The sequence below is a fragment of the Panthera onca genome, chromosome A2 (genome assembly GCF_046562875.1).
Source record: "Panthera onca isolate mPanOnc1 chromosome A2, mPanOnc1 haplotype 2, whole genome shotgun sequence".
Classification (NCBI taxonomy): Eukaryota; Metazoa; Chordata; class Mammalia; order Carnivora; family Felidae; genus Panthera; species Panthera onca.
Window position 1 is genome coordinate 5,646,539 of NC_138340.1, and position 25,694 is coordinate 5,672,232.

General features: G+C 55.6%; 3 protein-coding genes and 1 long non-coding RNA gene across 5 annotated transcripts; 2 read left to right on the forward strand and 2 right to left on the reverse strand.

Annotated features, from left to right (window-relative positions):
- Positions 1–2,920: 2,920 nt before the first annotated feature.
- Positions 2,921–14,928, forward strand: KANK3 (KN motif and ankyrin repeat domains 3). Its single transcript, XM_060630059.3, has 12 exons — positions 2,921–2,975; positions 5,775–5,906; positions 6,238–6,299; positions 7,129–8,424; positions 8,503–8,602; positions 8,808–8,969; positions 9,087–9,171; positions 9,660–9,876; positions 13,186–13,328; positions 13,449–13,649; positions 13,733–13,831; positions 14,606–14,928. The coding sequence occupies exons 3-12, from the start codon at positions 6,266–6,268 to the stop codon at positions 14,681–14,683; spliced, it is 2,415 nt and encodes an 804-aa protein (XP_060486042.3). The 5' UTR covers positions 2,921–2,975; positions 5,775–5,906; positions 6,238–6,265; the 3' UTR covers positions 14,684–14,928.
- A 128-nt stretch (positions 14,929–15,056) lies between these two features.
- RPS28 (ribosomal protein S28) lies at positions 15,057–16,232 on the reverse strand. The gene is made up of 4 exons (XM_060630063.3): positions 16,106–16,232; positions 15,965–16,012; positions 15,339–15,472; positions 15,057–15,137 (listed from the first exon to the last, which is right to left on the reverse strand). Exons 1-3 carry the CDS (start codon positions 16,142–16,144, stop codon positions 15,350–15,352), a joined length of 210 nt encoding a protein of 69 aa, XP_060486046.1. The 5' UTR covers positions 16,145–16,232; the 3' UTR covers positions 15,057–15,137; positions 15,339–15,349.
- Positions 16,233–23,703, forward strand: NDUFA7 (NADH:ubiquinone oxidoreductase subunit A7). 2 transcript variants are annotated; one of them, XM_060630062.1, is made up of 4 exons: positions 16,233–16,360; positions 16,781–16,830; positions 19,945–20,094; positions 23,494–23,703. In XM_060630062.1, exons 1-4 carry the CDS (start codon positions 16,310–16,312, stop codon positions 23,582–23,584), a joined length of 342 nt encoding a protein of 113 aa, XP_060486045.1. In that variant the 5' UTR covers positions 16,233–16,309; the 3' UTR covers positions 23,585–23,703. The 2 variants fall into 2 exon arrangements, with proteins under 2 accessions (XP_060486045.1, XP_078299598.1); XM_078443472.2 differs by lacking the exon at positions 23,494–23,703 and adding an exon at positions 21,430–21,513.
- Positions 23,694–25,677, reverse strand: LOC132678106 (uncharacterized). The gene is made up of 2 exons (XR_009609484.3): positions 24,706–25,677; positions 23,694–24,205 (listed from the first exon to the last, which is right to left on the reverse strand). It is a non-coding gene; the product is annotated as an uncharacterized LOC132678106 (long non-coding RNA).
- Between the last annotated feature and the right edge of the window lie 17 nt (positions 25,678–25,694).

Consider the following 25,694-nt stretch of genomic DNA (forward strand, 5'->3'; position numbering starts at 1 on the left):
CTCCCAGATATTGTTGGGTGTCCCCGAAGAGAAAAACCAGCCCTGGTTGGGAATCTCCTCTTCAGTAACTCCGTAAACTATGTACTTGGTTTATGTGGTTTCTTGGATCTGGCTCTGTGTGTGTATTTTTTTTTTTTTTTTTTTTTTTAGCAAAAGTATTTTTATTTAAGTTTATTGATTTATTTGAGAGAGACGGAGATAGCACAAGAGGGTGAGGGGCGGAGAGAGAGAAGAGAGAGAGAAGGCCAAGCAGGCTCCACACTGCCAGCTGTGGAGCCCGACTCGGGGCTTGAACTCCCAAACCGTGAGACCATGACCTGAGCCGAAACCAAGAGTCGGCCGCTTCACCGATGGAGCCCCCCGGGTGCCCCCGTTTGTATTTTATTTTACAATAAAAGTACTTGTAAATTTCCAGTTTGGGTTTCACGAGGAAACTCCACAGTCATCTACAAAACACACACACAAACCAACAAAAGGCTAGAAAAAAAAAAAAGACAAAGACAATGGAAACAGCCCAGGAATTTTGTAAAAAGAGGAGTATCAGATATTGAACCATTTTCTTTCTTTCTTTTCTTTCTTCCTTTCTTTCTTTCTTTCTTTCTTTCTTTCTTTCTTTCTTTCTTTCTTTTTCTTTCTTTCTTCCTTAGAAAGAGCCCATGAGCAAGAAGAGGGGCAGAGGGAGAGAGAGAGAGAGAGAGAGAGAGAGAGAGAGAGAGAGAGAGAGAGAATCTCAACTAGGCTCCACACTCAGCACAGAACCCAACTCCAGGCTCGATCCCATGACCCAGGGATCATGACCTGAGCTGGAATCAAGAGTTGGATGCTTAACCGACTGAGCCACCCAGGCACCCCAGATTTTGAACCATATTCTAAAGCTACAATAGTTAAAGCAGAGTGGCACTGGGACAAAAAAAGACAAATGCATCTAGAAATCGAAGAAGCTGCCTCTGGAGGGGTATCGTTGTATCAGATAAAGTCTGAGCTGCTCCAGGCACATGCTTCAGATGTACCTTTCTGCCTGTGCCTCCAGCTCCCCTCCCACCAATAAGCTGACCTCAACAAAGTTCCCCGTGTCTGGAGCTTTCTACTCCTTTGCATGTACAGTTTCTCCCATTGGAGCACATTTCGCTAAGTGTCATGGCTGCTGGCTGCCTCCCTGGACCCTGGAGTTCAGGGGTTTGTCCCTCCCTTTTCTTTCTGTCCCATCCTGTCACCCCTTTACCATACACCTTGCCTTGAAAGTCTATCTCTGCCTGTCAGCTTTGTGGCCCAGGATGGCAGGAATCGTGACCCCCCTCAGGGACCTGCACAGTGCCTGGTATATATTAGGTGCTCAATAATGCTAAATTAATCGGGAAATGGGTTAAAGAATTAAATGTAATTTAAAATCATTCAACAGGGGCATCCAGTTGGCTCAGTTGGTAGAGCATGCAACTCTTGATTTCAGGGTGAGTTCAAGCCCCACATTGGGCATGGAGCCTCCTTTAAAATATTTTATTTTATTTTTTTTTATTTATTGAGAGAGAGAGAGAGGGTACAAGTGAGCAAGGGACAGAAAGAATCCCATGAGGGGCAGAGAGGGAGAGAAAGGGAGAGAGAGAGAGAAAGAGAAAGCAGGGCTCCCCAAAGCGGAGCTTGAACTCACGAAGCATGAGATCATGACCTGAGCCAAAGTCCGATGTTTAACCAACTGAGACACCCAGGTGCCCCTACTTAAAAAAAACTAAAAAAAAAAACCAAAAACCCAAAACTTTAGAGGCAACTCGGTAGCTCAGTCAATGAAATGTCGGATTTCGGCTCAGGTCATGATTCTGAGGTTTGCAGGGTCGAGCCCCTGTCAGCTGTGCTGACAGCTCAGAGCCTGGAGCCTGCTTCAGATTCTGTGTCTCCCTCTCTCCCTGCCCTCCCCCGCTCTCTGTCTCTCAAAAATAAACATTAAAAAAATACTTAAAGAAATAATTCAACAGGGGGGGCCTGGGTGGCTCAGTTGGTTAAGCTTTCGGCTTCAGCTCAGGTCACGATCTCACACTCTGTGAGTTCGAGCCCCACGTGGGGCCCTGCGCTGACAGCTCAGAGCCTGGAGCCTGCTTCAGATCCTGTCTCCCTCTCTCTCTGCCCCTTCCCTGCTTGCGCGCTCTTTCTTAAAAATAAATAAACGTTAAAAAAATTAAAAAAAAATCTTTCAATAAACATTTATTAAGCATCTACTATATGCCAGGAATACTGGATGAAGCAGTGACCAAAATCAATCAGTCCCCTGTTTTATGATGCTGCCACTTTAGTGGGGAAGACAGATGACAAATAAGTAAACAAATAAATTCTTCTTGTTTCAGATAGTGAAAGTAGCTACCAAGTTTAATAAAACAGAACAATGGGAAAGACAGAGACTGGAGAGGGACCCCATTAGGGCTTTAGGGCGTGGGAACACACGGGTCGAGCCTCCAACATAGAAGGTGCCTATGTGAACGTGTTTAGGGAAGAACAGTGCAGGAAGATGGAACAGCTTGTGCAAAGACCCTGTGGGAGGAAAGATCCAGGGTCTTGGTACCTCTCCAAGACACTGGGACATGAGCATCAGTCCTTCTAGCTTCCGCCCAAAGGATCTTCCAAACACACAAATCCCATTGTGTTAGTCTCCCGTTGTCTTCCCATGGCTCCCTAGTGCCCTGTGGATCAAATCCAAACTCCTTAGCCCTGCCCTGGGCGGGACTTGGTTGTCCCCTCCTTCCCGCCCCCTACCTACTCCTCCCCGCCTCCCAGGCCCAGGGACAGTCACTTAGGCCCCGCCCCCCAGCCCCGCCCCCACTCGGGCCGGACCAGCACCGCCCACCCCGCCTCACCATTGGACAGCTCGGAGAGCCTCGGGCGCTGGTTGGCTAGAGCGGCCATCAGTTAGGGACCAGGCCTTGATAACCCGTCCCCGAGCTCCGAGGGGGCGGGTTCGGGTGCGGGCGCGGCGGGGGCTGCTGCTTCAGGTAAAGCACCAAATTTTCGGGGCCACCGGCGGGGGTTCTGGGGGGCACTAGGGGACGTACCGGGAAGGGGTACTGCGCTTCCTGCCCCTCTGCGGGCTCAGCGCCCCGCGATGGGGCGGGCTGCGTGTCCTCTGGCTGGGACCCCACCCGACACCCGGAGCCCCAGGTGGGCAGCGAGCAGAGCTGGGGGCTCTGGCTTCGTGAGATCGCCCTCCTCCCGCCCTTCGGGAGCCCAGTGGGGGGCTTGTTCGCCACCTAGCGCCCCAACAGACTCCGGGACTTTCCCAGCGTCGCTCCTGGAGAGCTTGGGGACACGGGTTCAGCCCTTCACGGTGGACCTGGGTGTGTGTGTGTGCGGGGGGCGGGGGGTGATACGGAAACGGTGTTGGGGGGAGGAACGGACGGCCCCCGGGTCGGCAGACAATGGGTAGCGGATGGAACCGCCCGGCGGGGTTTCCTGTAGGAAACCGCTCTGTCTCTACGAGGCCGTCGTGGGGTGTGTATATGTGTGTGTGTTGGGGGGGGGGGGGGCGCGATGTACCCGAGTACCTCCCCCTCCCACCATCATCAGCCTCCAACCCCTCCTCGGGGCTCTGAGCGTCCCGCCCCAACATTAGGGGGTGCCACCATTCGCGGCCTCAAGCGGGGAAGACGTCCTCTCTCCAGGACCGGGATCCACACTGCCCGCCGAGTCCCCACCTCTCAGGTTCCCTGATCACAACCCGGAGTCCCGAAATAGTCCTTGGGGCGGGAGTGGGGGCGTGTGGCGTCGGCTCTGACGGCCTAATGAGGGGGTCTCAGGCAGAGGATCCGATCTAGCTGACAACTCGGGCAGGGAGCGGAGAAGAGGGCAGGGCCGCCGCGCCCCCACTCTGCTCAGGCTGCGGCTCCTGGGGCCGCCCAAGTGTGGGCCTGCTTCCCCATCAGGGAAAGGCGCAGGTATAGGCAGGGATGCAGGCTGGGAGGGATGACCCCCCCCCTCGGGCTCTCTGCGCCTGCCCTGGAGGGGAGGGCTGTCTCTAGAAGGCCATCAAGTGGGTGGCCAATGCAGAAACACTGGCAAAATTGCCTGGGTTAAAATCCTGCCTCGTGTGTGCCCTTGGATGGGTCACTTCATATCCCTGTGTCTCAGCGTCTCCACACGGACAACAGGGGAAAGGGTAGTGATAAGAAAACCTACCTCTGAAGGTTTAGCTAGGACTTTTTTTTTTTTTAAGTTAATACCCATGAATTGCATATAATAGAGCTGCCCAGCATGAATGGCAAAAGTATTATTATTATTATTATTATTATTATTATTATTATTATTATTCACCGTTCCTGGAGCACTGCTTTCTCAGCCCAGCTTCTGGGCCTGGCGACTCCAGCTGATTTGCGTCTTAGGGATGGCCCACAGCTGTTTTTTGAGTTCTCAGGGCCTCATAGTTGGGTGTGAGCAGGTCACTGGAGGAGGAGGCTGACCCCACTGAGTCACACTGCCAGCGGTGCGAGGCAGGCCCGGACTCCTGAGCTCTGGCCTAGGTTTTTTTCCACCACACAACTCTTCCCTGACAGTTTCCTGAAAACAAGTTGTGAGAGGCGCTGGCTGTCCTCTGTGATCACCGGCTGCCCCCGCTGGCCCGCCCCTCTCAACCAGTGTGAGGGGACAGGAAGCAGCTGCTTTGGGACCAGAAGGGCCCCCCCCCCCACCTGCCTTAGGGTGGGGTGAGGGAGGTTTCAGGGACCCAGGCTGGACAGAGGTAGGAAGTGGCAGGGTCCCCTTGGCAGTGGAGCAGGGGCTAGTCCATGGCTGATGGGCGTCAGGAATGCAAGAGGCTGGAAGGGGTGATAGGAAATGTTCCCAGGGGGTTGGCACATTGCGCACTGTGTCAGGGAGAGGACAGATGCCAGGCAGGCATCTGGTGGTGGAGGCTGGACCGGCAAGGGGTCCCCAGGAGATGGGCGGAGCACAGTCTAGGGTCATTTCCCATAGGCGGTTGATCTAGTTGCCCTGTGCCTTAGTTTCCCCATCTGGAAAATGTGAATGATGACACCTACCTTGCAGGACTGCATGAGGGTTACATTTAATCAGGCAAGGTATACAGTAGAGACTCAGTCCAAGCTGCTTTCCCTCCCTCGAAGTTTTTTCATGTGGGCTCTTCATAAGCCCCTCCTTTCCAACCTTGTGCTTTCTGGTTGTCCTTGTTAATTATCACATTAGGTGTGCCCCAATCTCCCTCAAGTTCTTTAAAAATTTTTTTTATGTTTATTTATTTTTGAGAGAGAGAGAGAGAGAGAAAGACAGTCTGAGTGCAAGCAGGTAAGGGGCAGAGAGAAAGGGGAGACACAGAATCCAAAGCAGGCTCCAGGCTCTGAGCCATCAGCACAGAGCCCTACGCGGGGCCCGAATTCACGAACATGAGAGATCATGACCTGAGCCAAAGTCGGATGCTTAACTGGCTGAGCCACCCAGGCTCCCCTCCCTCAGTTTTTTAAAGCCTCCATCATGTTATCTGAAGAGTCCCCCCAGCCCCATGTCTAGCCACAGCTCTGACAACCTGGGTGCTTGTGGTTCCATTACAAGCTCCCCCAAGCCAAGGGCAGAATCCTGTGACACTCCTAGAGACATCCTAGGGAGATAGATACCCATTGATTTGCATCCTTGGTGCAGCTAGACCTCAGCTCTCCATCATTCCTACAAGAGTCTCACAAGCAACTTGGTAAACACTCAGATGCGCAATTATATCTTGTTTGCATTCCTCTAAGGAAGAAAGAATTCAAACAGTCCTGTTGTTTTTTTTTTTTTTTTTCCATACACAGAATCTGACCAGATGAATTTTTAATGAGCCCATGAAGGGCTTCCAACTCTCGCCTTCCCCTTCTGAAGGTTCACACCACATCCTTTTGAGCATCATTTCCAATTTTGCCTGGGGGACTGACGAAACTCAGCAGGTCGGAATGACTGACCCTCCCCTGCCCCCATTCCCAGCTCCTCTTGTCTTCTCATCACTCTCTTCTCCTTTTGATGCCCTGCTTGCCTCCTCCTGTCCAGCCAGCTGAGGACTGCACCTGGGGATCCCCGCATTCATTCATCCCAAAGTTTCAAGGCTTCTTGAGGGAGCAGAGAGGACAGGACATATGTGTTGGGGAGGGTGGCGGGGGCGGGGGGAGGGAGGAGCTCTTGGGTCTATTTACTCTAACTTAGCATCGAGGCTGACTCCAGAAGTACAGCCGGAGGGATGGGGCTGGCCCCATCCTCACCCCTTCTGGGGACATTTTTCAGGGTGTGTCTGACAGCTACTCCAGAAAACATGGCCAAGTTTGCCCTGAATCAGAACCTGCCTGGTGAGTGTGCAAAGTGGGATACATGTGTGTGGACAGACTGATAGTTGACGCCCCTATGTAGACACAGCCCTGTGGTTCTCTCCGTATGTAGCCAGAGAGCCCTTGCTAACCGTCCACTGGATAATGTCATGGCCCTGCTTAAAACCTGCCTGTGGCGTGCCCTATCGCATGTCTCATATAATCCCAATTCCTCATGGTGGCCCAGGAAGCCCCCCACGATTGGGCCCCAACCCACCTCTCCTACTCCTTTCCTTCTCCCTTTTTTAACTCTGTGCCGGACACCCTCACCCCAGCCTTGCTGTTACCCCACCCTGCTCGCTGTATCCCAGGGCCTTTGCTTGGGCTGTTTTCTTTTAGGAACCTTCTGTCCCCAGCTGCTTCCTCGTATTTCAGGGCTCAACTTTTAAGTCCCTTCCGCAGGAAACCTGTCCTGATAACTGGAGCCAAAGTCACGCCTCCCACAGTTATTCTCCATTTCACCTTGTTGTTGTTATTATTATTATTGCCCTATGCAAGCACCATTGGAATGATGTTTATTTACTACAAGAAAGCAGGGATGTTTGTCCGTCTTGTTCACTGATGTGTCCTCAGCGCCTAGAATAATGCTTGTCACATAGTAGGTGCTCACTAAGGGTGGGATCGCATGACTATTTGGTGCAGATAGGCATTTGATCCTCGGGCACGCGCGTCCGCAGTGGCAGGTGTGCAGGGTCTGGTGCAGGCGGAGCCGTGGACTGTCGCGGGCGGTGGGGGATGCATCTGTCCAGTCTGTCCCGGGTCGTCCCCCTCCCCCCAGCCTGACGCCCCCCACACCCCGTCGTGCCCGCAGACCTGGGCGGCCCTCGCCTGGGCCCCGGCCCCACCGCGGGCGCCCGCAGCCCGAGCTCGCCCTACTCAGTGGAGACACCCTATGGCTTCCACCTCGACCTGGACTTCCTCAAGTACGTGGAGGAGCTGGAGCGCGGCTCCGCCACCCGCCGCGCCCCGGGCCCGCTGCCTGCGCGCCGCCCCAGAGGACCCCGGGCTGGCCTCGCAGGCGCGCGCAGCCCAGGCGCCTGGACGTCCAGCGAGTCCCTCGCTAGTGACGATGGGGGAGCATCGGGCGCGCTCTCCCCGGGCGCACCCTCGGGGCTCCCGCTGCAGCCGCTGTCGCCGCGCGTGCCCGTGCGGAACCCGCGCGTCGAGCACACGCTTCTGGAAACGAGCCGGCGGCTGGAGCTCGCGCAGGCGCACGAGCGCGCGCCCAGCCCCGCCCGCGCCGTCCCGCGCAGCCCGCGTGGGTCCGGCCGCAGCAGCCCCGCCTCCAACCCCGCCCTCGCGTCTCCCGGTCCCGCGCAACTGCAGCTGGTGCGCGAGCAGATGGCCGCGGCTCTGCGGCGCCTGCGCGAGCTCGAGGAACAGGCGCGCGCGCTGCCGGAGCTGCAGGAGCAGGTGCGCGCGCTGCGCGCCGAGAAGGCTCGGCTGCTGGCTGGGCGCGGGCAGCCGGAGCCGGACGGGGAGGCAGAGGCGCGCCCCGACAAGCTAGCTCAGCTGCGGCGGCTCACCGAACGCCTGGCCACCTCCGAGCGCGGTGTTCGCGCCAAGGCTAGCCCCTGGGCCGATGGCCCCGACGGGCCGGCTTCCAGGCGCAGTGAGGGCACGCTCGAGGTCCCCGATGCGGTGGCCGGGACGCCCGACGGGGCGCCGCAGACGCGGGAGGCTGGCGCCCAGGCCGTGCCGGAGACCCAGGACGCTAGGGCCCAGGCAGTGCCGGAGACCCGGGAGGCCGGCGTGGAGGCGGCCCCCGAGACCCTCGAGGCAGACGCGTGGGTGACCGAGGCGCTGCTGGGGTTGCCCGCCGCCGCCGAGCGCGAGCTGGAGCTGCTGCGCGCCAGCCTGGAGCACCAGCGCGGGGTGAGCGAGCTCCTGCGCTCCCGGCTGCGCGAGCTGGAGGAGGCCCGCGAGGCTGCCGAGGAGGAAGAGGCGGCAGCGGCAGCCCGGCCCCAGCCGCGCGATGCAGCCACCCAGACCCCGTGGGGTTGTGCCGCGAAGGCCACACAGACCGAGATCCCCGCGGAGGCTCCTCCCCTGACCCAGGAGAACCCGTCAGGACCTGCGGATGGGGACAGAGTCGCGGCCCCCGCGGGTGAGTCCCAGCCCCTAGCTAAGCCCTGGCTTGACGGCTTCTGGGCTGGGACTCAGTGCCCTCATCTGGCCCCGCCAGGCACCCTCAAATCCATCATGAAGAGGAGAGATGCTACACCTGGCGCCCAACCCAGCCCCGGACCCAAGAGCCTGCAGTTTGTTGGGGTCCTCAACGGAGAGTGAGCACTTTTCCCCTCCCCATGGCCACATCTGCAGGGACGTAGGCCGGGGTTCGAATCCTGGCTCTGCCCCCTCACTCGCAGTGTGGTCTTGGAAGGCCTCCGTTTCCTCACATGTAAAATGGGGACAGCCACTCCCACCTCGCAGGACCCCAGAATGAGCCCACCGGGGAGGCTCAGCGGATGCCTCCCGCCCTGCCCCCAGGTATGAGAGCTCTTCCAGCGAGGACGACGACAGCGACAGCGAGGACGGTGCTGCCGATCCTCCAAAGAGCAGTTCCTCCGGCTCCGGGGACGACAGCGGCAGGGAAGTCCCGGACCCCGAGCCCGAGCCGGAGGCAGAACCTCAGCCGGGTGCGCAGGGGAGGTGAGCGGCGTTAGGCACGTGGAGTGGGGGCAGTGGGGACGGCTGCTTCCTTTCCTGTGCCCCGCGCCTCTCCACCCCCCGACCCAGACCCCTCCAGCGCTTCTCTCTACTTGACAGGTGCGAGCTGAGCCCGCGTTTGAGGGAGGCGTGCGCAGCGCTGCACCGGCAGCTGAGCCGGCCGCGCGGAATCGCCCGCGACGGCGTGAGTGCCCACGAGAGCCCTTCATGGATGGGAGTCGTGGGCCCCATCGGGGCCTCCCCTGACGCCCTCTTAGGGAGCGCGTGGGGTTTCCTGAAGTTGGGGGACCCCAGGTTCCACCCCTTCGCGCCGAGATCCCCCCTGCTCCCCATCCCAGGCTCCTCAAAGGCATGTCCGTCCCGGGACAGCGCTGAAGTGTTCCGTTTCCTCTAAGGGCCCGCCCCAAGCTCTGACCCCACTCCCATACCCCCCAAAGGCAGGCGCTCACCGCCTTCCTCCACTCTAGGTTCTCCCACAGGCTCTTTTCCCAGAGGGGAGGATCCCTGCCCCCTTGAGCCTGGGACCCACACTGGCTCGTAGTCCCTCTTCCAAAGGGGTGTGGCGCCACCGACACCCTCAGACAAGCAGCGACCCTTCCTGCCCGGCCGGATTCCCGCCCCACCTCCACAAGACCTGGACCGTCTCTGACGCCTTTCCTCCTGTCCCGGCAGGGCGCGGCGCGCCTAGTGGCCCAGGAGTGGTTTCGGGTGTCGAGCCAGCGGCGCTCTCAGGCGGAGCCCGTGGCTGGGGTGCTGGGCGCCGTGGCGCGCCTGGGACCGGAGCTGCTGGCCCACGTGGTGAACCTGGCGGATGGCAACGGGAACACAGCCCTGCACTACAGCGTGTCCCATGGGAACCTGGCCATCTCGAACTTGCTGCTGGACACCGGTCAGCGCCTTCCTCCTGGGGCACAGGATCCCCGTGTCCTGGGCGGATTGCCAAGGGCCTTTAGACCTCTACATCCTCTGAGCTGTGCACGGGTGGCCTTTCACTCTGTGGGGTGCCAGGATACGGGCTCTGGAATTAGACCTAAATCTAGAGGAATCACTTAGTCTCACCAGCCTCGGCCTCCCCATCAGGGAAACCGGGAGGCCACAGGGCCCTTCCCGGGTAGTTGTGATGACATGGGTACCGTAGTGCCAGGTGCACAGGCAGCCAGTCAGTGGTCCCCATGCCTTCTGTTCCTGAATCTCCAGCCCTGGCCCTCTCCTTTGTCCAGCCACCTGCCTCCCCAGACTTGGGGAGGCCTTCAGGTCAGGGCTCTGAGCACCCACCCAGGCCCGGCCACTATGCCCTCCTCCACCCCCACGTCTCGCACTGGCTCCGGTTCACACATTTTTATCACCTGCTCGTGCTTGCTCCTTACCTGCCCCAACTTTCCCCCTCTGGAGCTGAGATATACACTTCTGGGTTGTTGCTGAGCCCACAAGACCTGTATTGAGAGCCTACTAGGTACCAGTACAGTGCTGGGGTGGGGGGCGAGCCACCCACATACAGCTGCTATCCCCATGGGACTCAGAGCGGAGGGGACAGTGGGCAGTACACAAACTGGCCACCAAGAGCCCTCCTGGGCATCATCCTTCAGGCCCAGTGTCTGCTGGGTCCTGCCTTTGGAGGCTTCTCACTCTCAATGCAGGCTAAGGCAGGTCCCAGTGTCCCCTCTCCCACCCCACCCAAACACAGATCTGTCCCATCCCTGAAGATCTTGGTGACCTGGGGAAGGGCACAGTTGCTCTGAGCTACACAGGGAGCTGGAGCTCAGGAGGGGGGACGATACATGATTTGAGAGTATTCCCTGGCATCTCCTGCCTAAAAGGGGGCTGGGGACGGGGGCTTCAGCAGCTGGCAAGGAAAGCACAGCTCAGTCACAAGAAGCCCAAGGCTTCATAGACCCTCTTTATTCCTTGTATCACCGCCCCCCCCCCCCCCCGCCCCCAGCTCCCAATGCCCCAGACCTTGCCCTATACCTTCTACCTTTCACACCTGACATTCTCTCTGCCCCCGTCTGCTTGCTCCCATGTCAACCTGGGTCTTCCCTCCCCTAGGACCCTGTCCTCAGTGTCCTCCCCGTGTAGGGGCTGTCTCACCTCCCTGGAATGCAGGGCCTGGACAGGGCTGTGTATCTTTGCTACTTCTCTCCACTTAGAACTTTCCCTGTTTCTCCCTCAACCCTACCTTGCAGCCTCTTATTGGTCAGTCTGCTACTCTCTCCACCCCTTCTGGCTTCTCCCTCCTAGGAGGTCACATTTCTCGCATTTTCGTCCCAGGCCAGCTCTCCTTTGCAGGCTAATCCACACCAGTTTCAGCATCCTTATGGAATATTCCTCTTGCCTCCAGGCTTCTTGGTTCCTTGACCCCGCTTCTCCCTTCACCTTGACCTCTGCCCTACGTCAGCCTTATACTTCTAAGGTCACCCGGAAATCTTGATGTCACTGAAGACTACACCCCCTCCATAATCTCACTCCCAGCACCCCTCTTCTCAGCTCTCACCCGCCAACATTTTGGTTGCCCCAGTGGCTGGCCCTAACAACCTTGGCCCTCATAGGACCATTGGCCATTGCTCCCTCATTTCACTGCCCTCGCCCAGTCTCCTTGTTCATCTTCTGTCATTTACTCCTTTATGTCCCCTTTCAAACTCTCGTGGCCCTCCTTCACCTCACCCTACCTCTCCATCATGGCACGCCGTAGACCCTCGGGTGTTGGTTGAATCAATGAGCAAGCTCCTGTGAATGTATGGGTGTGAGTGTGTGTGCTGTGGAGAGAGGGTGAGTGGAGATAGACTCAAGATATCAAGTAAAAACGACATAATTAGATAAAAAACACAATAAGACATAACTAGGGGAGGAAGGAACTAGGATCCTTTAGCTTAGGAAGGCCTCAGGTGGGAGGGGAATAGAGAGGGTAGAGGAAATTGGGAGGGTGCCCTGGTGCCTCCAGAGACCCCACTCTGGTTATTTCTATGAGCCCCTCCCCACCCACACACTCCACTGGGGTCACAGAAGCTTGTGGAAGCAGTGAACACCTACACAGTACGCCCCATAACTAGGGAACCCCCTCTTACCCCTCACTGTGCACCTCTTCCCGAGCTGTCCTGGCCTCATAGAACCTTCTGAAAGGTGGGAGACAACCACATCAAACAGCCACTCTAGTAACCACGCCCCAGAGAGGTGCTGGGAAGGAGAGGCCGGAAGGGAATGGGGTGATCCCAGAGGAAATAGAGCCAGCGTTTGTGTTCAGCTCTGAAGGGTAGGCAGCAGTGTTCTTTCCCTGGGCTGCTGCAACAGAGCAGCTCAATGTGGCTGGCTTAAAAACACGGAAATTCATTTTTTTGTAGTTCAGGAGGCCAGAAGTCCAAAATCAAGGTTGGCAGGCCTGGTTCCATCTTAGGAGCTCAAAGCAAGAAATCTGTCCCAGGCCTTTTCCCCTAGCTGCTGCTGCTTGCCTGCAATCTTTAGCAGCCTGTGGGTGATGATCTCTTCTCTTCCTTTGTCATCACATGGTCTTCTGCTTGTCTCTCTCTTCTAAGGACACCAGTCATACTGGATTAGGGTCTACCATAAGGACCCATCTTAACTTGATCACATTCTCAAAGACCCTATTTCTAAGGTCATATTCACAGGTACAGGGTAGGTAGGAGTTCCTATCTTTTCGGGGGGCGGGGGAGGGGGGACAGAAGCCAGTCTAACACAGGCTTGGAGAAAAGGATTCCACAAGGAACAGAAGTTACGGAATAGCCTCAGAAGCCATAGTGGATGATGGCCTGTATTCCAGAAGCAATGGGGAGATACGGGAGGCTCTTAAATGGGTGACTGTGCCAAATTTCTCATCTGCTGCATGCAAACAAGTGGATTCAGACACCAGGGTGGGCCAGTCGACATAGTTCTCTAAGGGGGCAATGATGGTGAGTTGGTGGGCGGTAGCCGTGAAAATAGGAACATCAAGTTTATTGAGCACCTACTAAGTGCCAGGTGTTTTAGGTACTGGGGGGATATAACAGGAAACCAAACCAAATCCCAGAACCAGTCTGAAACGAGCAGAGATTTGAGCAGAACCCTGAAGGGGAGGGAGGGAGCCTCAGGGGCCAAGGGAACAGTAAATTCAGGACCCAGTCATGATGGCAGGCCTGAGGGGAGGAGAGTAAACCAAGCTGGGCTGAGGGCGTCAGCTTCTTGGTTGATGGACTCTCTCCTCTCCCAGGGGTCTGCGAGGTTGACCGCCAGAATCGGGCAGGCTACTCAGCCCTCATGCTGGCCGCGCTCACCTCTGTGGGGCGAGAAGAGGACACGGCTGTGGTTCAGAGGCTCTTTCACATGGGCAATGTTAACGCCAAGGCCAGCCAGGTACGTGGACATGCCTTTCCTGGCTCCCGGTCTGAGGGTCACTTCCACTTGGGGTTTGTCTCTGACCTCCTTTTCTCCAGAACCCTCCCCAGGCCTGTCCCCTTCTTCCCCACCCCCCAGACAGGACAGACAGCCCTTATGCTGGCTATCAGCCATGGCCGCCAGGACATGGTGGCGGCCCTGCTGGCCTGTGGGGCAGACGTGAACGCACAGGATGCAGACGGGGCCACAGCACTAATGTGCGCCAGTGAGTACGGGCGCCTGGACACCGTCCGCTTGCTGTTGGCCCAGCCGGGCTGCGACCCGGCCCTCCTGGACAACGTGAGCCACCATGGGGCTGGCGGGGGGCTGGCAGACTACCGGTGCATTGGATCAGGGACCTGACTACCCGGGTCGTTCCTCAGGAGGGCACCAGTGCCCTGGCCATTGCCCTGGAGGCCGAGCAGGAGGAGGTAGCTGCCCTGCTGCATGCCCACCTGAGCTCCGGGCAGCCGGACTCCCCGGTAAGTGCGGCCCCTGGCCCTGAGAAACAAAGCCTCCCAGCTACACGCTGGGTCCCAAGATGGTACCGAGTGTGCCTCGGAGAGGAGGCCTCCATTCCTGCTCCCTTGGGGAAGCAGCCAGGATTGGGGAATCTGGGTTTGGATTCATGCATGTGGCTGCGGTCTGATGTTCAACCTGCCAAATACCTGAGAGCCACACCTCCACTTTACAGGTCATCGGGTGATGGCCTGAGGCCTCCAGAGGGGAAGTGACCTAGGGCCAGGCTAGAGTGGTCAGAACTAGCTCAGACCTTCGTCAGCGGACTCCTGTCGCTGTCCCCAAGGAATAAGGGATCCTTTAGCATTAGGCAGGGAGAGGAAGGGGGTGCGGGTTCCCTGCAAGCCAGAGTTTGCCAGCAGCCCAGCGGCAGGGAGGGAGGGCCGAGCTGGAAGTAGAACGCTCAGTTTGCCTCCAAGTGGAAAAGCTTATTCTTTTTCAAAGGCAAGTGGCAAGCTCTTCTTAGTCCTTAATTAAACTCATGCAATCAGCTGCCTGCCCCTCTACTGGAGCTGTGGGTAAGGAGGTACGGAGACCAAGCCCCTCTTCCTGGTCAGATAGGGCAGAGGCGACTTCAAAACCAGACAACCTGGCTCCACTGTGAAGGGTGGGGTTCCTCCTTATGCATGATCACAGTGTGGAGGGGCAAGACCTCCATCAGGTTAAGCATCCCTGTGTATGAGGAAGCATCCTGCCCACAGGAGACTGACAGGACCCCTTCCCCCATCTCTCACCAGTCACCCCTTGACGCCCCCGCGGCTGTGCCTGGTGAAGGAGAATGCAGTGACCACAGAGAAGACCCTCAGCCACAATGAACGGCCTGGCACCCTGGACCTGGACTGGGTGCAGGGGGGGATCTTTCCTTTCTTCACCCCAGCCCGTGGGGGCACAGCAGGGGCCAGGGTTTGCTATCCAGATGCTAGCCCTGGGCCAAAAGAAAGGCTTGGAGGGTCAGTGTTCCGGAGGGGCTCACCTTGGACCAGCAGGATGAGACGGGCTGAATGAAAAGTGACAAGGCCCCCGAGTCCACCCACTCACAGAATAAAACATTACTAACTCAGCTTGTGTCTTGTTTTGGGGACACAAGCACATAGCTCCCACACCCCAAGTCTTCAGAGAACAAAGGCAGGGAGAGGCCCCCACTGGAGAGTTTTAGAAGTCCAGTGACAGCCCAAACGAGAACCCAAATTTACGTACAACATAAACGCTTTATTAACAATCGCAGATCCATCCCCGTGAGACAAGTGGTCGACCCAGACAGCCTGGACCCTGTAAACAGACCCAAACATTAGATAGTGATGGGGTACCCAGCAACTGATAAAATCCCTGCCCCCCTCCCCGGCCTTGCAAATCTCAGTAGATCATTGTACACCCCCCCACCCTGAGACCCTCACCCGGGGATTTGAAGCCTTCCTGCTACCAACAACGGTCTAACGGGTTTGCTGCTTCCCATCCCAGTGCTGCACTCACCAGCCACAAGTTCAGCGCAACCTCCGAGCTTCTCGCTCTGACTCCAAGAGGGTGAGCACGTCGCCCTCACGCACAGGGCCTTTCACGTTGCGGATGATGGAGCGGCTCGTGTCGTCCATGAACTCCACGCGCACCTACGGGGCCCACCAGAGGGACGCGGAGTTAGGACAAGTCAGGGATAGGCACCGCGTGGTAGGCAGCAGACTTCAATACAGAGGGCGTGTTGGGGCCAACCCGGAGACACTTAGAGGACTAGGGAACTGCGTCTGGCAGGCAGAGCTGAGCCAGGACAGAAGCCGAAGAAAGTCAAGATGTGGAGAACAAAGTTCTCGAGAGACAAAAACAGCCACCAGTAGGGACAGCTGTAGCTCAGGTCCTGCTCGGGGCGGGGAGCACACTCAGAAGGGCACGGAGCCACAAAGAGCTCGCTGAGACGGCCCAAGAAAGAGGAACGTCGGAACCCGGCGAATGAGGTTGACGGAGCTCAGACGTGGTGGGCAAGGCCCTAGTGAAGGCTCGGACGCTCCGGGAGCCCTTGGGATACAAGGGACTTCTGGTCTCAGAGTCCAGCCGGCATGGCAATCATCAGGGCTCAGCCCGGGGCGCCCCCACCCGCGCTCGCTCACCTGCGTGCACTGTCCCTGCGAGCCGGTCCTGCCCAGCACCTTGGTGACCTGGCGGAAAGAAACTGGGATCAGACCCGGCTAGCCCTTCCCCCTGTCCCATCTTTCTTCTCCCGGGCCCCCAAATCAGGACCCCCACCTCACCCTGGCCAGTTTGATGGGCTGCACACGGCTCGTGTCCATGATGGCGGCGCGGCGGCGGTCGGGCGGAGAGGGGTCACGTGCTCCGAGAAGAGCCTTTATACTACATAGTAGCCCCGCCCACTCCAGCCCTCGCGAGACCCGGAGGGTTTTCCCAGCAGCCCCCACGGTAGAGACGTCACCGGCGCCCTTCAGCGCAGACGGAAGATGGCGTCCGCTACTCGCTTCATCCAGCGGCTGCGGAACTGGGCGTCCGGGGTGCGCGGGGCGAGAAGGGCCGAGTGGGGCGGGGCGGGGGGCTGTGGGTTCAGTGCTCCTCGGACCCGCTCCCGCTAGTCCCCTTCCCCCTGCACCCTTGGGCCTGACGCTGTTAGTGCTGAGATTCTCCTAGACTAGAACCAGTGTCTCAGCGCGGAGCCCCCAACTCCTTCGGCCGACACACCCACCTCCACCCCAGCCCTCGACCCATTCAGGCCTGAGGTCTGCCTAATCCCAGACCTTCTTAGCCCTGTATCTTGTGGCCCAGGCCTTAGCTCTCCTTATCTCCTCCAGGACTCATACCCCTGTACCAAACTGTTCATCTCCGACGTTCCCTTCTCCATCCCTGGGATGCCCCTGCTCCCTCGCCCTCTCCTTTCCTGAGGTGCCCTGCAAGCTGACCTTCCTCTCCTCCCACAGCAAGACTTGCAGGCGAAGTTGCAGCTGCGCTACCAGGAGATCTCCAAGCGGTGAGCAAGCCCCGCTCGCTGCCCATACACCGGCTCTGTCCTGTTATTCTCACGTCAAGAACAAAATCCGCATTCCTTTAGACCCCTGGAGTGCTGGGCCGGAATCCTGCCTCCGGTCCCTGGCAGTCCGTGGAGGCAGAGGTTTGATTTTAACTTACCTGTACTCCGAGCGGGCTGCTCGTGGAACAGTCGGGTTGGGCGTGAATTCAGAGTGGATCGTGTAGCTGTGCAGTCTTTCGTGTGGCCCTGCCAGTTAGTGTTATCACCCCCAAACTACAAATGAAAAGATTTAAGGCTCAGAGAGGATATGTCATTTGCTTAAAGTCACTTAGAAGCTTGAAAATGACAGCTGAGATTTGAACCCAGAAGTGTCTTGATTCCAAACTCATTTATGTCCAAAAATTACTTGATATTTACAAGCCCCTGATGCGCTCTCAGAGATAACAGCACCAACAAGAAAAGTTACTATTCTCGTTCCTTTTGTGGAGCTCAAGTTCTAGGAAGAGAAAAAGGTGGTAGGGAAACAAACGCAACAGGTAAAAAACATTTTGGAATGCTCTGAATGAATGAATGAATGAATGACAAAATGAATTAGAATAAGCTGGAGGGTGGCAATCTCATGTCAGGTGGTCAGGAAAGGTCTTTTTTCTGGGATTGACGTGTGAGCTACCTGAAGGAGAAGGAGCCAAAGGGTAATTATTGAAAGAACATTCTGGGGGCGCCTGGGTAGCTCGGTCGGTTGAGCGTCCCACTTCGGCTCAGGTCACGATCTCACGGTCCGTGAGTTCGAGCCCCGCGTCGGGCTCTGTGCTGACCGCTCAGAGCCTGGAGCCTGCTTCCGATTCTGTGTCTCCCTCTCTCTCTCTGCCCCTCCCCCATTCATGCTCTGTCTCTCTCTGTCTCAAAAATAAATAAATGTTAAAAAAAAAAAATTAAAAAAAAAAAAAAAAAGAAAAGAAAGAACATTCTGACAGAGGGAACAGTATGCGCCAAGCCTGTTGAGGCTGGACAAAGCTAGAAGGAGGAAGGAGGCCAGGGTGGCTGGAACACAGTGAGGAAAGGAAGAGAGAGCAGTATATAGGAAGTCAGGGGAGCTGGCAAAGGTAAGGCAGCCAGTGAGGATTAGCACAAAAGGAAAAAAAAAAAAATAGCATTAGAATAACCAAGTTCATGTGGATGCCTGCATGTTGTAACTGATTCCAAATATCAGAAGTTTCGAGTTGCTGCTCTATCTAGGGTCGTTGGTGCCAGTTGAGGAAAAGGTTTTAAAAAATTTCCAACTTCTTGAGGATAATGGCGCCTCCTAGTGATGTATGTGGGTCTTTCCATTGGGCCCTGGTTCTTACCTTTCTGCTAGGTGGTGGAAAGTGATGGCCAGCCACATCCACCAGGGGCCGTCTGGACTCCAGGGGTGAAGCAAATTCTAACTGCCACACAGGATATTGCTTTTTTATTTTTTTTTATTTTTAAGTAATCTCTACACCCAAAATGGGGCTCGAACTCACAACCCCGAGATCAAGAGTCACATGCCCTATGCTCTACCAGCAGACAGCCAGCTGCCCCAGGATATAGCTTTTAATATTAAATTTGTAAATTTCCTTTTTATTCTTATTTCTCATTAAAAAAAATTTCAATTTTCACTCTTTTGAGACAGACAGAATGTGCGCATGAGCAGTGGAGGGGCAGAGAGAGGGAGAGAAACCTAGGTAGGCGCCCTCTCATTTTTTTACACAATGGTTATCACTTGTTTTAAGAAAATCTTAAGTCCTGGGGCACCTGGGTGGCTCAGTTGGTTGAGTGTCTGACTTCAGCTCGGGTCATGATCTCGTGGTTTGTGGGTTCGAGCCCCACATTGGGCTCTGTGCTGACAGCTTAGAGCCTGGATCCTGCTTCGGATTCTGTGTCTCTGCCCCTCCCCCACTTGTGCTCTGTCTCTCTCTCTGTCTCTCACAAATAAATAAATGTAAAAAAAAAAAGAAAGAAAAAAGAAAGAAAATTTTAAGTCCTGGGGCACCCATGTGGCTCAGTCCATTAAGTGACTCTTGATTTTGGCTCAGGTCATGATGTCACTCTTCATGAGATCAGGCCCCGAGTCAGGCTCTGCACTGATAGCATGGAGGCTGCTTGGGATTCTCTCTCTCCTTCCCTCTGCCCCTCCCCTGCTTGTTCGCTTTCTCCTCTCTCTCTCTCTCTCTCTCTCTCTCTCAAGATAAATAAGTAAACCTAAAAAAAAAAGGTTTAAAAAAAAGAAAAACTTAAGTCCTGGCAAAACACCAAACAAGTTATTTTAAAACTCCATGATTTTATGATTTCTCCTATCTTTTCTGCCTTTCTCCTCTGCTGCATTTTCCAGGGAAGCTTCTTTTTTGTTTTGAGGTTAGCATTTCCTTTTCAGGCATGTGGCTTCTTTGTAAATTCACCCCAGGTTTTAGCCCAGCCCAGGACAGAGCTCTATTCACTCACCCACCGTCCCCCCCATCCCCCCCCCCCACTCCAGCTTTGGCTGTAGCTGTGGCTACCAGGAGGTGGCAGGAAATTCGGAGACCTCAGAGGACAAGGTGCTCTTTGAGTAATAAGCCTTGATCCCAGCAGGGTTTTCCAGAGAGTTCCTGAGATGACTGGAAACCCAAGAGTTCTGTAGTCTGGCTTTTGGGACAAAGACCTTCAGAAGAAGCTACGTCTGGGGCTATTGCCCAAGCATTTATACACTAGGACCACTGGACACGAGGTGGGCAGAAGCTCAGACTCTGACCCCTTCGTTTCCTGAGCACCGGCAGGCAGAAGAGAGGCCAGATGCAAACTTCGGGCCATGGTGGGGTGGGAAGAGGTCTGGGTGTCCAGTCTGGGCCACCCCCTTCCCTGGGAAGCTTCAGAAAATGTCCTCTGTATCGGTCACATTTGGGGCATACCCGGCCTTGCCTTCTAGCACCTTCCCATCCATAGCAGAGGTTGCTACCTGCCTTAGGGCCTTGGGTCCTCCTTAGCCATACATCCACGACAGTGTGCCAGGGGGATCCCCTGGCCTGTGGCCCGGTGACTGAGGCCCATGCCAGCCTCACCGGGCCATAAGAGTGACTTTCTGCCAGCTTCAGTGCTCATGTTCTTTTCCCTCAGAACTCAGCCTCCTCCCCAGCTCCCCGTGGGCCCCAGCCACAAGCTCTCCAGCAACTACTACTGCACTCGCGATGGCCGCCGGGAAGCTGTGCCACCATCAGTCGTCATGTCCTCGCAGAAGGTACTGGCGTCGGGCAAGCCTGCAGAGAGGTGAGGACCTCACCGCCTTCCTGAAACCAGTTCTTCCTCTTGCTTGTGCTGTTCAAGATGCCCACGTATGGAGCGTGAAGCGTGTCAGGAACTGTGCTGCGGGGGCTTTTCACGGGAGAGCTCTTCGAATCCCACCCACCCCAGCCCAGGGAAGGGGGTAGGGCCTCAGCCAGGGGTGCGATTCCTGCAGAGCACATGAAGCTTCAGGGTCCCTTCAGTTGCTCTGGGAGAAGCCCAGATACTGTTTTTGTAACTGTGTATTTTTTTTTTAATTGAGGCGTAATTGGCATATAACATTATATTATTTTTGTAATTTTGTATTTTGTTACAACTGAGGCATAATTGAAATCTGCGTGCAGGGGTACAACACGAAGATCTGATACTTGTGTACATTTGAAATGAGCGCCACAGTAAGTCTGGTTACCATCCGTCACCTCACGTAGTTACACGTTTTTTTTCTTGTGATGAGAACCTTTAAGAGCCACTCTTAGCGGCTTTCAAATATGCAATCTAGTGTTATTAACTAAAGTCACCATGCGGTACATCACATCCCCAGGACTTACTTTATAATGGGAAGTTTGTACCTTTTGAACCCCCTTTACGCATTTCTTTTTTTATTAAAAAAAATTTTTTTTTTTAATGTTTATTTATTTTTGAGAGAGACAGAGACAGGACGCGAGGGGGTTAGGGGCAGAGAGAGAGGGAGACACAGAATCTGAAACAGGCTCCAGGCTCTGAGCTGTCAGCACAGAGCCCAATGTGGGGCTCAAACCCATGAACTGTGAGATCATGACCTGAGCTGAAGTCGGACGCTCAACCCACTGAGCCACCCAGGTGCCCCCGCTTTGCGCATTTCATCCCCGCCCCCCACCTGCCTGCTGCCTCTGGTGACCACCAATATGTTCTTTTTATCTGTATCTTTTTTCATTTTTTTTGTTTCGTTTTTAGATTCCGCACATAAGTGACATCCTATAGTACTTGTCTTTCTCTGACATATTTCACTTAGCAGAGTACTCTCAGGGTCCATCCATATTGTTGCAAATGGAGACATTCATTTTTATGGCTGAATGGTATTCCATTCTGTGTATATGCGTGTGTGTGTATGTATATGTATATATGCACACACACCATATTTTCTCCATACTCTTCTTAAAGAATTATGTAAATTTCAGGCCCCTTAAAACTCAGTTTTGTCCCTGGCCTCAGGCGCCTTCTCTTAAATAAATGGGGCCATAATATCTACTGTAGGGAATTTATTTTAGTCCATTCGGGTGGCTATGACAATATCATAGAGTGGGGTGGCTTATAAACAACAGAAACTTATGTTTCTCATAGTTCTGGAGGCTGGGAAGTCCGAGATCAAGGTGCTGGTAGGTTCCATGTCTGGTGAGGGTATCTTCCTGGCTCATAGATGGCATTTTCTTGGTATGTCCTCACATGGTCGAAGGGGTAATGGGTGTCTAGGGTCTCTTACAAGGGTACTAACTCCATTCATGAGAGCTCCTCCCTTATGACCTAGTCACCTCTCAAGTGCTCTACCTCCAAAGGCCATCACACCGAAGGCGGGGATTTCAATATATGAATTTGGGAGAAACAAAACATTCAATTTGTAGCAGAGTTATTATGAGGATTAATTTCCATAATTAACATTTGTAAGGTTTTAGGATGGAGTCAATGCCCTGCCTGCCTACTAATCACAAGTTAGGCGGTGACGGCCCTGTTGCAGAAGAGGAAATTGAGGCACAGAGAGGCCAGTTGAGCTGCCTGAGTCACACAGCCAGTGGGTAGCAGAAGCAGGATTTCAAAGCAGTTTGCCCAGACCCTAAGTGCTGTCTGGTCTCTACAGCCAATTCACCGTGTGGTCTGAAGCCAACCCTTCATGCCTTCTTGAGCCTCATTTTCTTCATCTGTAAAATGGGGATGGTGGGCTTGCAGTATGACAAGGTCTGGAAGGTGATGAGGCCAGGACGGGCCTGCTGTATAGTTAGAACTCAGTGAATGGCCTGGGTCGTGGCCCTTATTATCTTCTGACTCACCGGAGTCCCACACCAGACTGTGGCAAACCACCCTATTCCCCCCATACCTCCTCACCTGCCCCTGGGATGCCTGCATCTCCTAGGGAGGCTGATTCTGCCTCTTCTACTTCCTTCAGGTTCCTGGGAGGCTGGGCGGCCCTGGAATCCCTGCTCCTGGGAGGCTCATCCACGAGAGCCTGCCTGCCTGCCTGCCTCCTCTCCCTTTTTGCTCACTGTGTGTGCAAGCCTCCCAGTCCTAGGCACCAGGGGCTTGGGTCGGGAGGCACTTGCCTTGGAGTTGTTGCCACAGTGTCTCCTTAGGGCTCACTCTGGGGCAGACGGGGTATTTTTAAAATAATTTTTTTTTTTTTATTTTATTTTATTTTTTTTTTTTTAATTTTTTTTTCAACGTTTTTTATTTATTTTTGGGACAGAGAGAGACAGAGCATGAACGGGGGAGGGGCAGAGAGAGAGGGAGACACAGAATCGGAAACAGGCTCCAGGCTCCGAGCCATCAGCCCAGAGCCTGACGCGGGGCTCGAACTCATGGACCGCGAGATCGTGACCTGGCTGAAGTCGGACGCTTAACCGACTGCGCCACCCAGGCGCCCCAATTTTTTTTTTTTTAATGTTTATTTATTTTTGAAGGAGAGAGAGACACAGTGTGTGTGTGGGGGGGGGGGGGGGGGGGGCAGAGAGAGAGAGAGGGAAACACAGACTCCGAAGGAGGCTCCAGGCTCCAAGCCGTCAGCACAGAGCCCAAGCGGGTCTCGAACTCACGGACCGTGAGATCATGACCTGAGCTGCATTCGGATGCTCAACTGACTGAGCCACCCAGGTGCCCCTGGATGGGGTATTTTTTAATCGCACTTGACCCTCAGCCCCATTGGACTGCGGCCAGGGCCTGGTCTTAGCGCTGTGCTGGGGCATGTGCAGTGCCTACCGTGGAGCAAGCGTGCAGTGCCTGAGGGAGGAAAGAGCAGTGGGCACGCGGCACCTGATCGCCTGACCCTTTACCAGTGTCCTGTTTGGGGGCAACCGGAATGGGGTGCTCGTCCACCCTGGGGCCGCATGTGGGAAGGGGTGCTGGGGAAGGAGCCCAGCTATTCAGGGCTGGCTTTGAGCTCAGGAGCCAGGGCAGGCCGACGGGGGGTTCACACGGGGCTTGGGCAGGAAGGGGGCTGGCCAGTTCCCAGCAAGGGTTGGCTGACCTTTTGGGGGACCCCAGTGAAGGAGTTTGGGCCTCTGGAGCACCCTCGCTCTGGCCTCAGACCCACAGTCTCGGCAGGCATGTTCCTGCTGGGCGCAGGTGTGAGCTACCCCAAATCCATGCGCGCTGCTCTGTGGAGACCCGACCCTAACCCAAATCCGTTTTCCTCTCCAGCTCAGCTGCCGCTGTCACTGAGAAGAAGGCCGTGTCGCCAGCTCCTCCCATAAAGAGGTGGGAGCTGTCCAAGGACCAGCCTTACCTGTGACTGCACCCTGGGGCACCTGGCCCGGCCCTCAGGGCCACCTGAGGGCTTCCCCTCCTTGTATTCCCTCCGGGGAGACCGGGACCTAATTTATGACAAATACACCCTGCTCTCCGGTGTCACTTCTGTTTTTACTTTCGAAGCTACACACGGCTTCCGTGGATTTCCCGGTGAAGCTGGTGCTGAATCTCTGAACTCTGTCAGCACTCCAGGAGCGGGGGCGGGATGGTGGTTCTTGAGCTTCGGGGTAACACGCCGTCACCGGGCACAGGTCAGATGACACGGGGTCCAGGGGCAGGGCATCTAGAGTTGTCACCATCCCTTCCCTGAAGGCCTGGCTAACATAGCAGTGGGGTGGGTTCCAGGGCCTCTGGGTGTTTGGGGGGCACCGACTGAGGGACAGTGAGACCGAGCACAAACTCGCCGTTAAGTACGTCAAGAGCTCCCGCAGCAGTTGCTTCTGGGGCCACGGGCCAGTACCCTCCCACCACATGCCCCCTTCTGACCTTGACCGCCTTGCAGCTCCTGGGGTGGCAGAGAACAGCTGGGCAACTCACAGGAAGGCTTGACTGGGGGCAGGCGAGGAGAGGCCTCCCCGAGCCAGAAACCCTTTCTGCACAGGCCCTGGGGAGGAAGGTGGAGTCAGCCTAGGGGAAGAAGGGGGGGTTGGTCCTAAGAGGAATGAGCAGTTGTGTGGAAGCCAGAAAAGAAGTAGCCCAAGTCCGGCTGCCCTGTGGAAGAACCCCACAACCCTTCTGTAGGGTAAGATCGGGTTGTTGAGAATGCCGTGTTCTCTGGAAGCATAGAGCAAGGCAGGGAAGGGGAACCGTCCCAGACAGGAGGTATGTAGGGAGCCCCAGCGTGGACGACACAAATGATAAATGCTCGAGGGAAGAAAACTGTGGCTGAAGCCAGGGAAGGCTTTCTAGAGGAGGTGGGATTCTAACTGGAGCAAAGGGGGAGTCTGATTCAGGAAGAAGATCAGGAAGGAGAGGAAGGCTGGGCAGTGTGTCCCGAGGCCACTGGGTAGGCAGCCCTGAGGGCTTCCACAGAGGCAGGCTTTTAGGACACAGACTTGAAGTTTGCCAAGGGAGTGGGGGTGGGAAAGAAGCCTGACCCCTCACCTTCCTGCCTGCTAGGTGCTGTCGTAAATGCTATCTGATCTCAGCTCCTTCCTGGAGCTATCCTGTGAGGTCATCGCTGTTGCCATACTCCCTGGACAGAAAAATAGGAACGGAAGGACCAGGAACTCGCTCAGGCTCACTGAACTCTGGCTTGAACCTGACAGGAGTCTGTGCCCAGCTGCTACAAACGGATGGCTTCTTCAGCTGTTATCCCTGCACCCCGGAGCCCTCTCGCCAGGAAGCCAAGCCTCAACTCTGGGGAATCTGGGAGGTTTTGAAACAATGACAACAAAAAACCCCAACATATGTTACATGCTCCAAAAGCAGCTAAAACCTTCAACATTTTCTCATACTGAATCATGCCAACAACCCGCAGAGCCCCTTGTAGGAAAATCTGGATGCTTTAGTGTTGCTTCATGGGAAACGGGGGGGGGGGGGGGGGCGGGGTAAATGCTTGCACCCCTGTCAACGCTGAGGTTCTGCTGGCAGTCCAACATGTTGCTTCTTCTGAAGGCAGAGCTGTAGATAAAATATTTATTTTCAAGACAACACAGCAGCTGATTGGATAGGAAGCCGGCAGACGGTTTGTATTTTCTGTGCCTTCTGGGTGAGCATGACCAGAGATAGCCCAAGGGCTGCCTTTGCGGATCTTGTTCCGGAAGAAAAACCCCCCACCTCTGGAGGAGCTGGGCTATGAAGACCGAATGAAGCGTGGTGGCCGTGAGTGAGCACACGCGTCTGGCCTAAGTGATCTTGGTGGCCATCTCTGTGGTTCCCAGAGTCAGCTGAGCGGGAGTGACCTCCCAGTAGGCACAGGTGACCTGGCTTTCCATTGTGAGCTCAGGTTCACACACTTAACTTATCCCTTCCTGAATTCTCGCCCTATCTGATCCCCCGCCTCACCGCGGGGTCCGTGCCTTTACAGGGACATCCAGGTGCGAGGACAGGACCCATGATAGAAGCCGGGCACTGGAAGCGTTTTATTCATT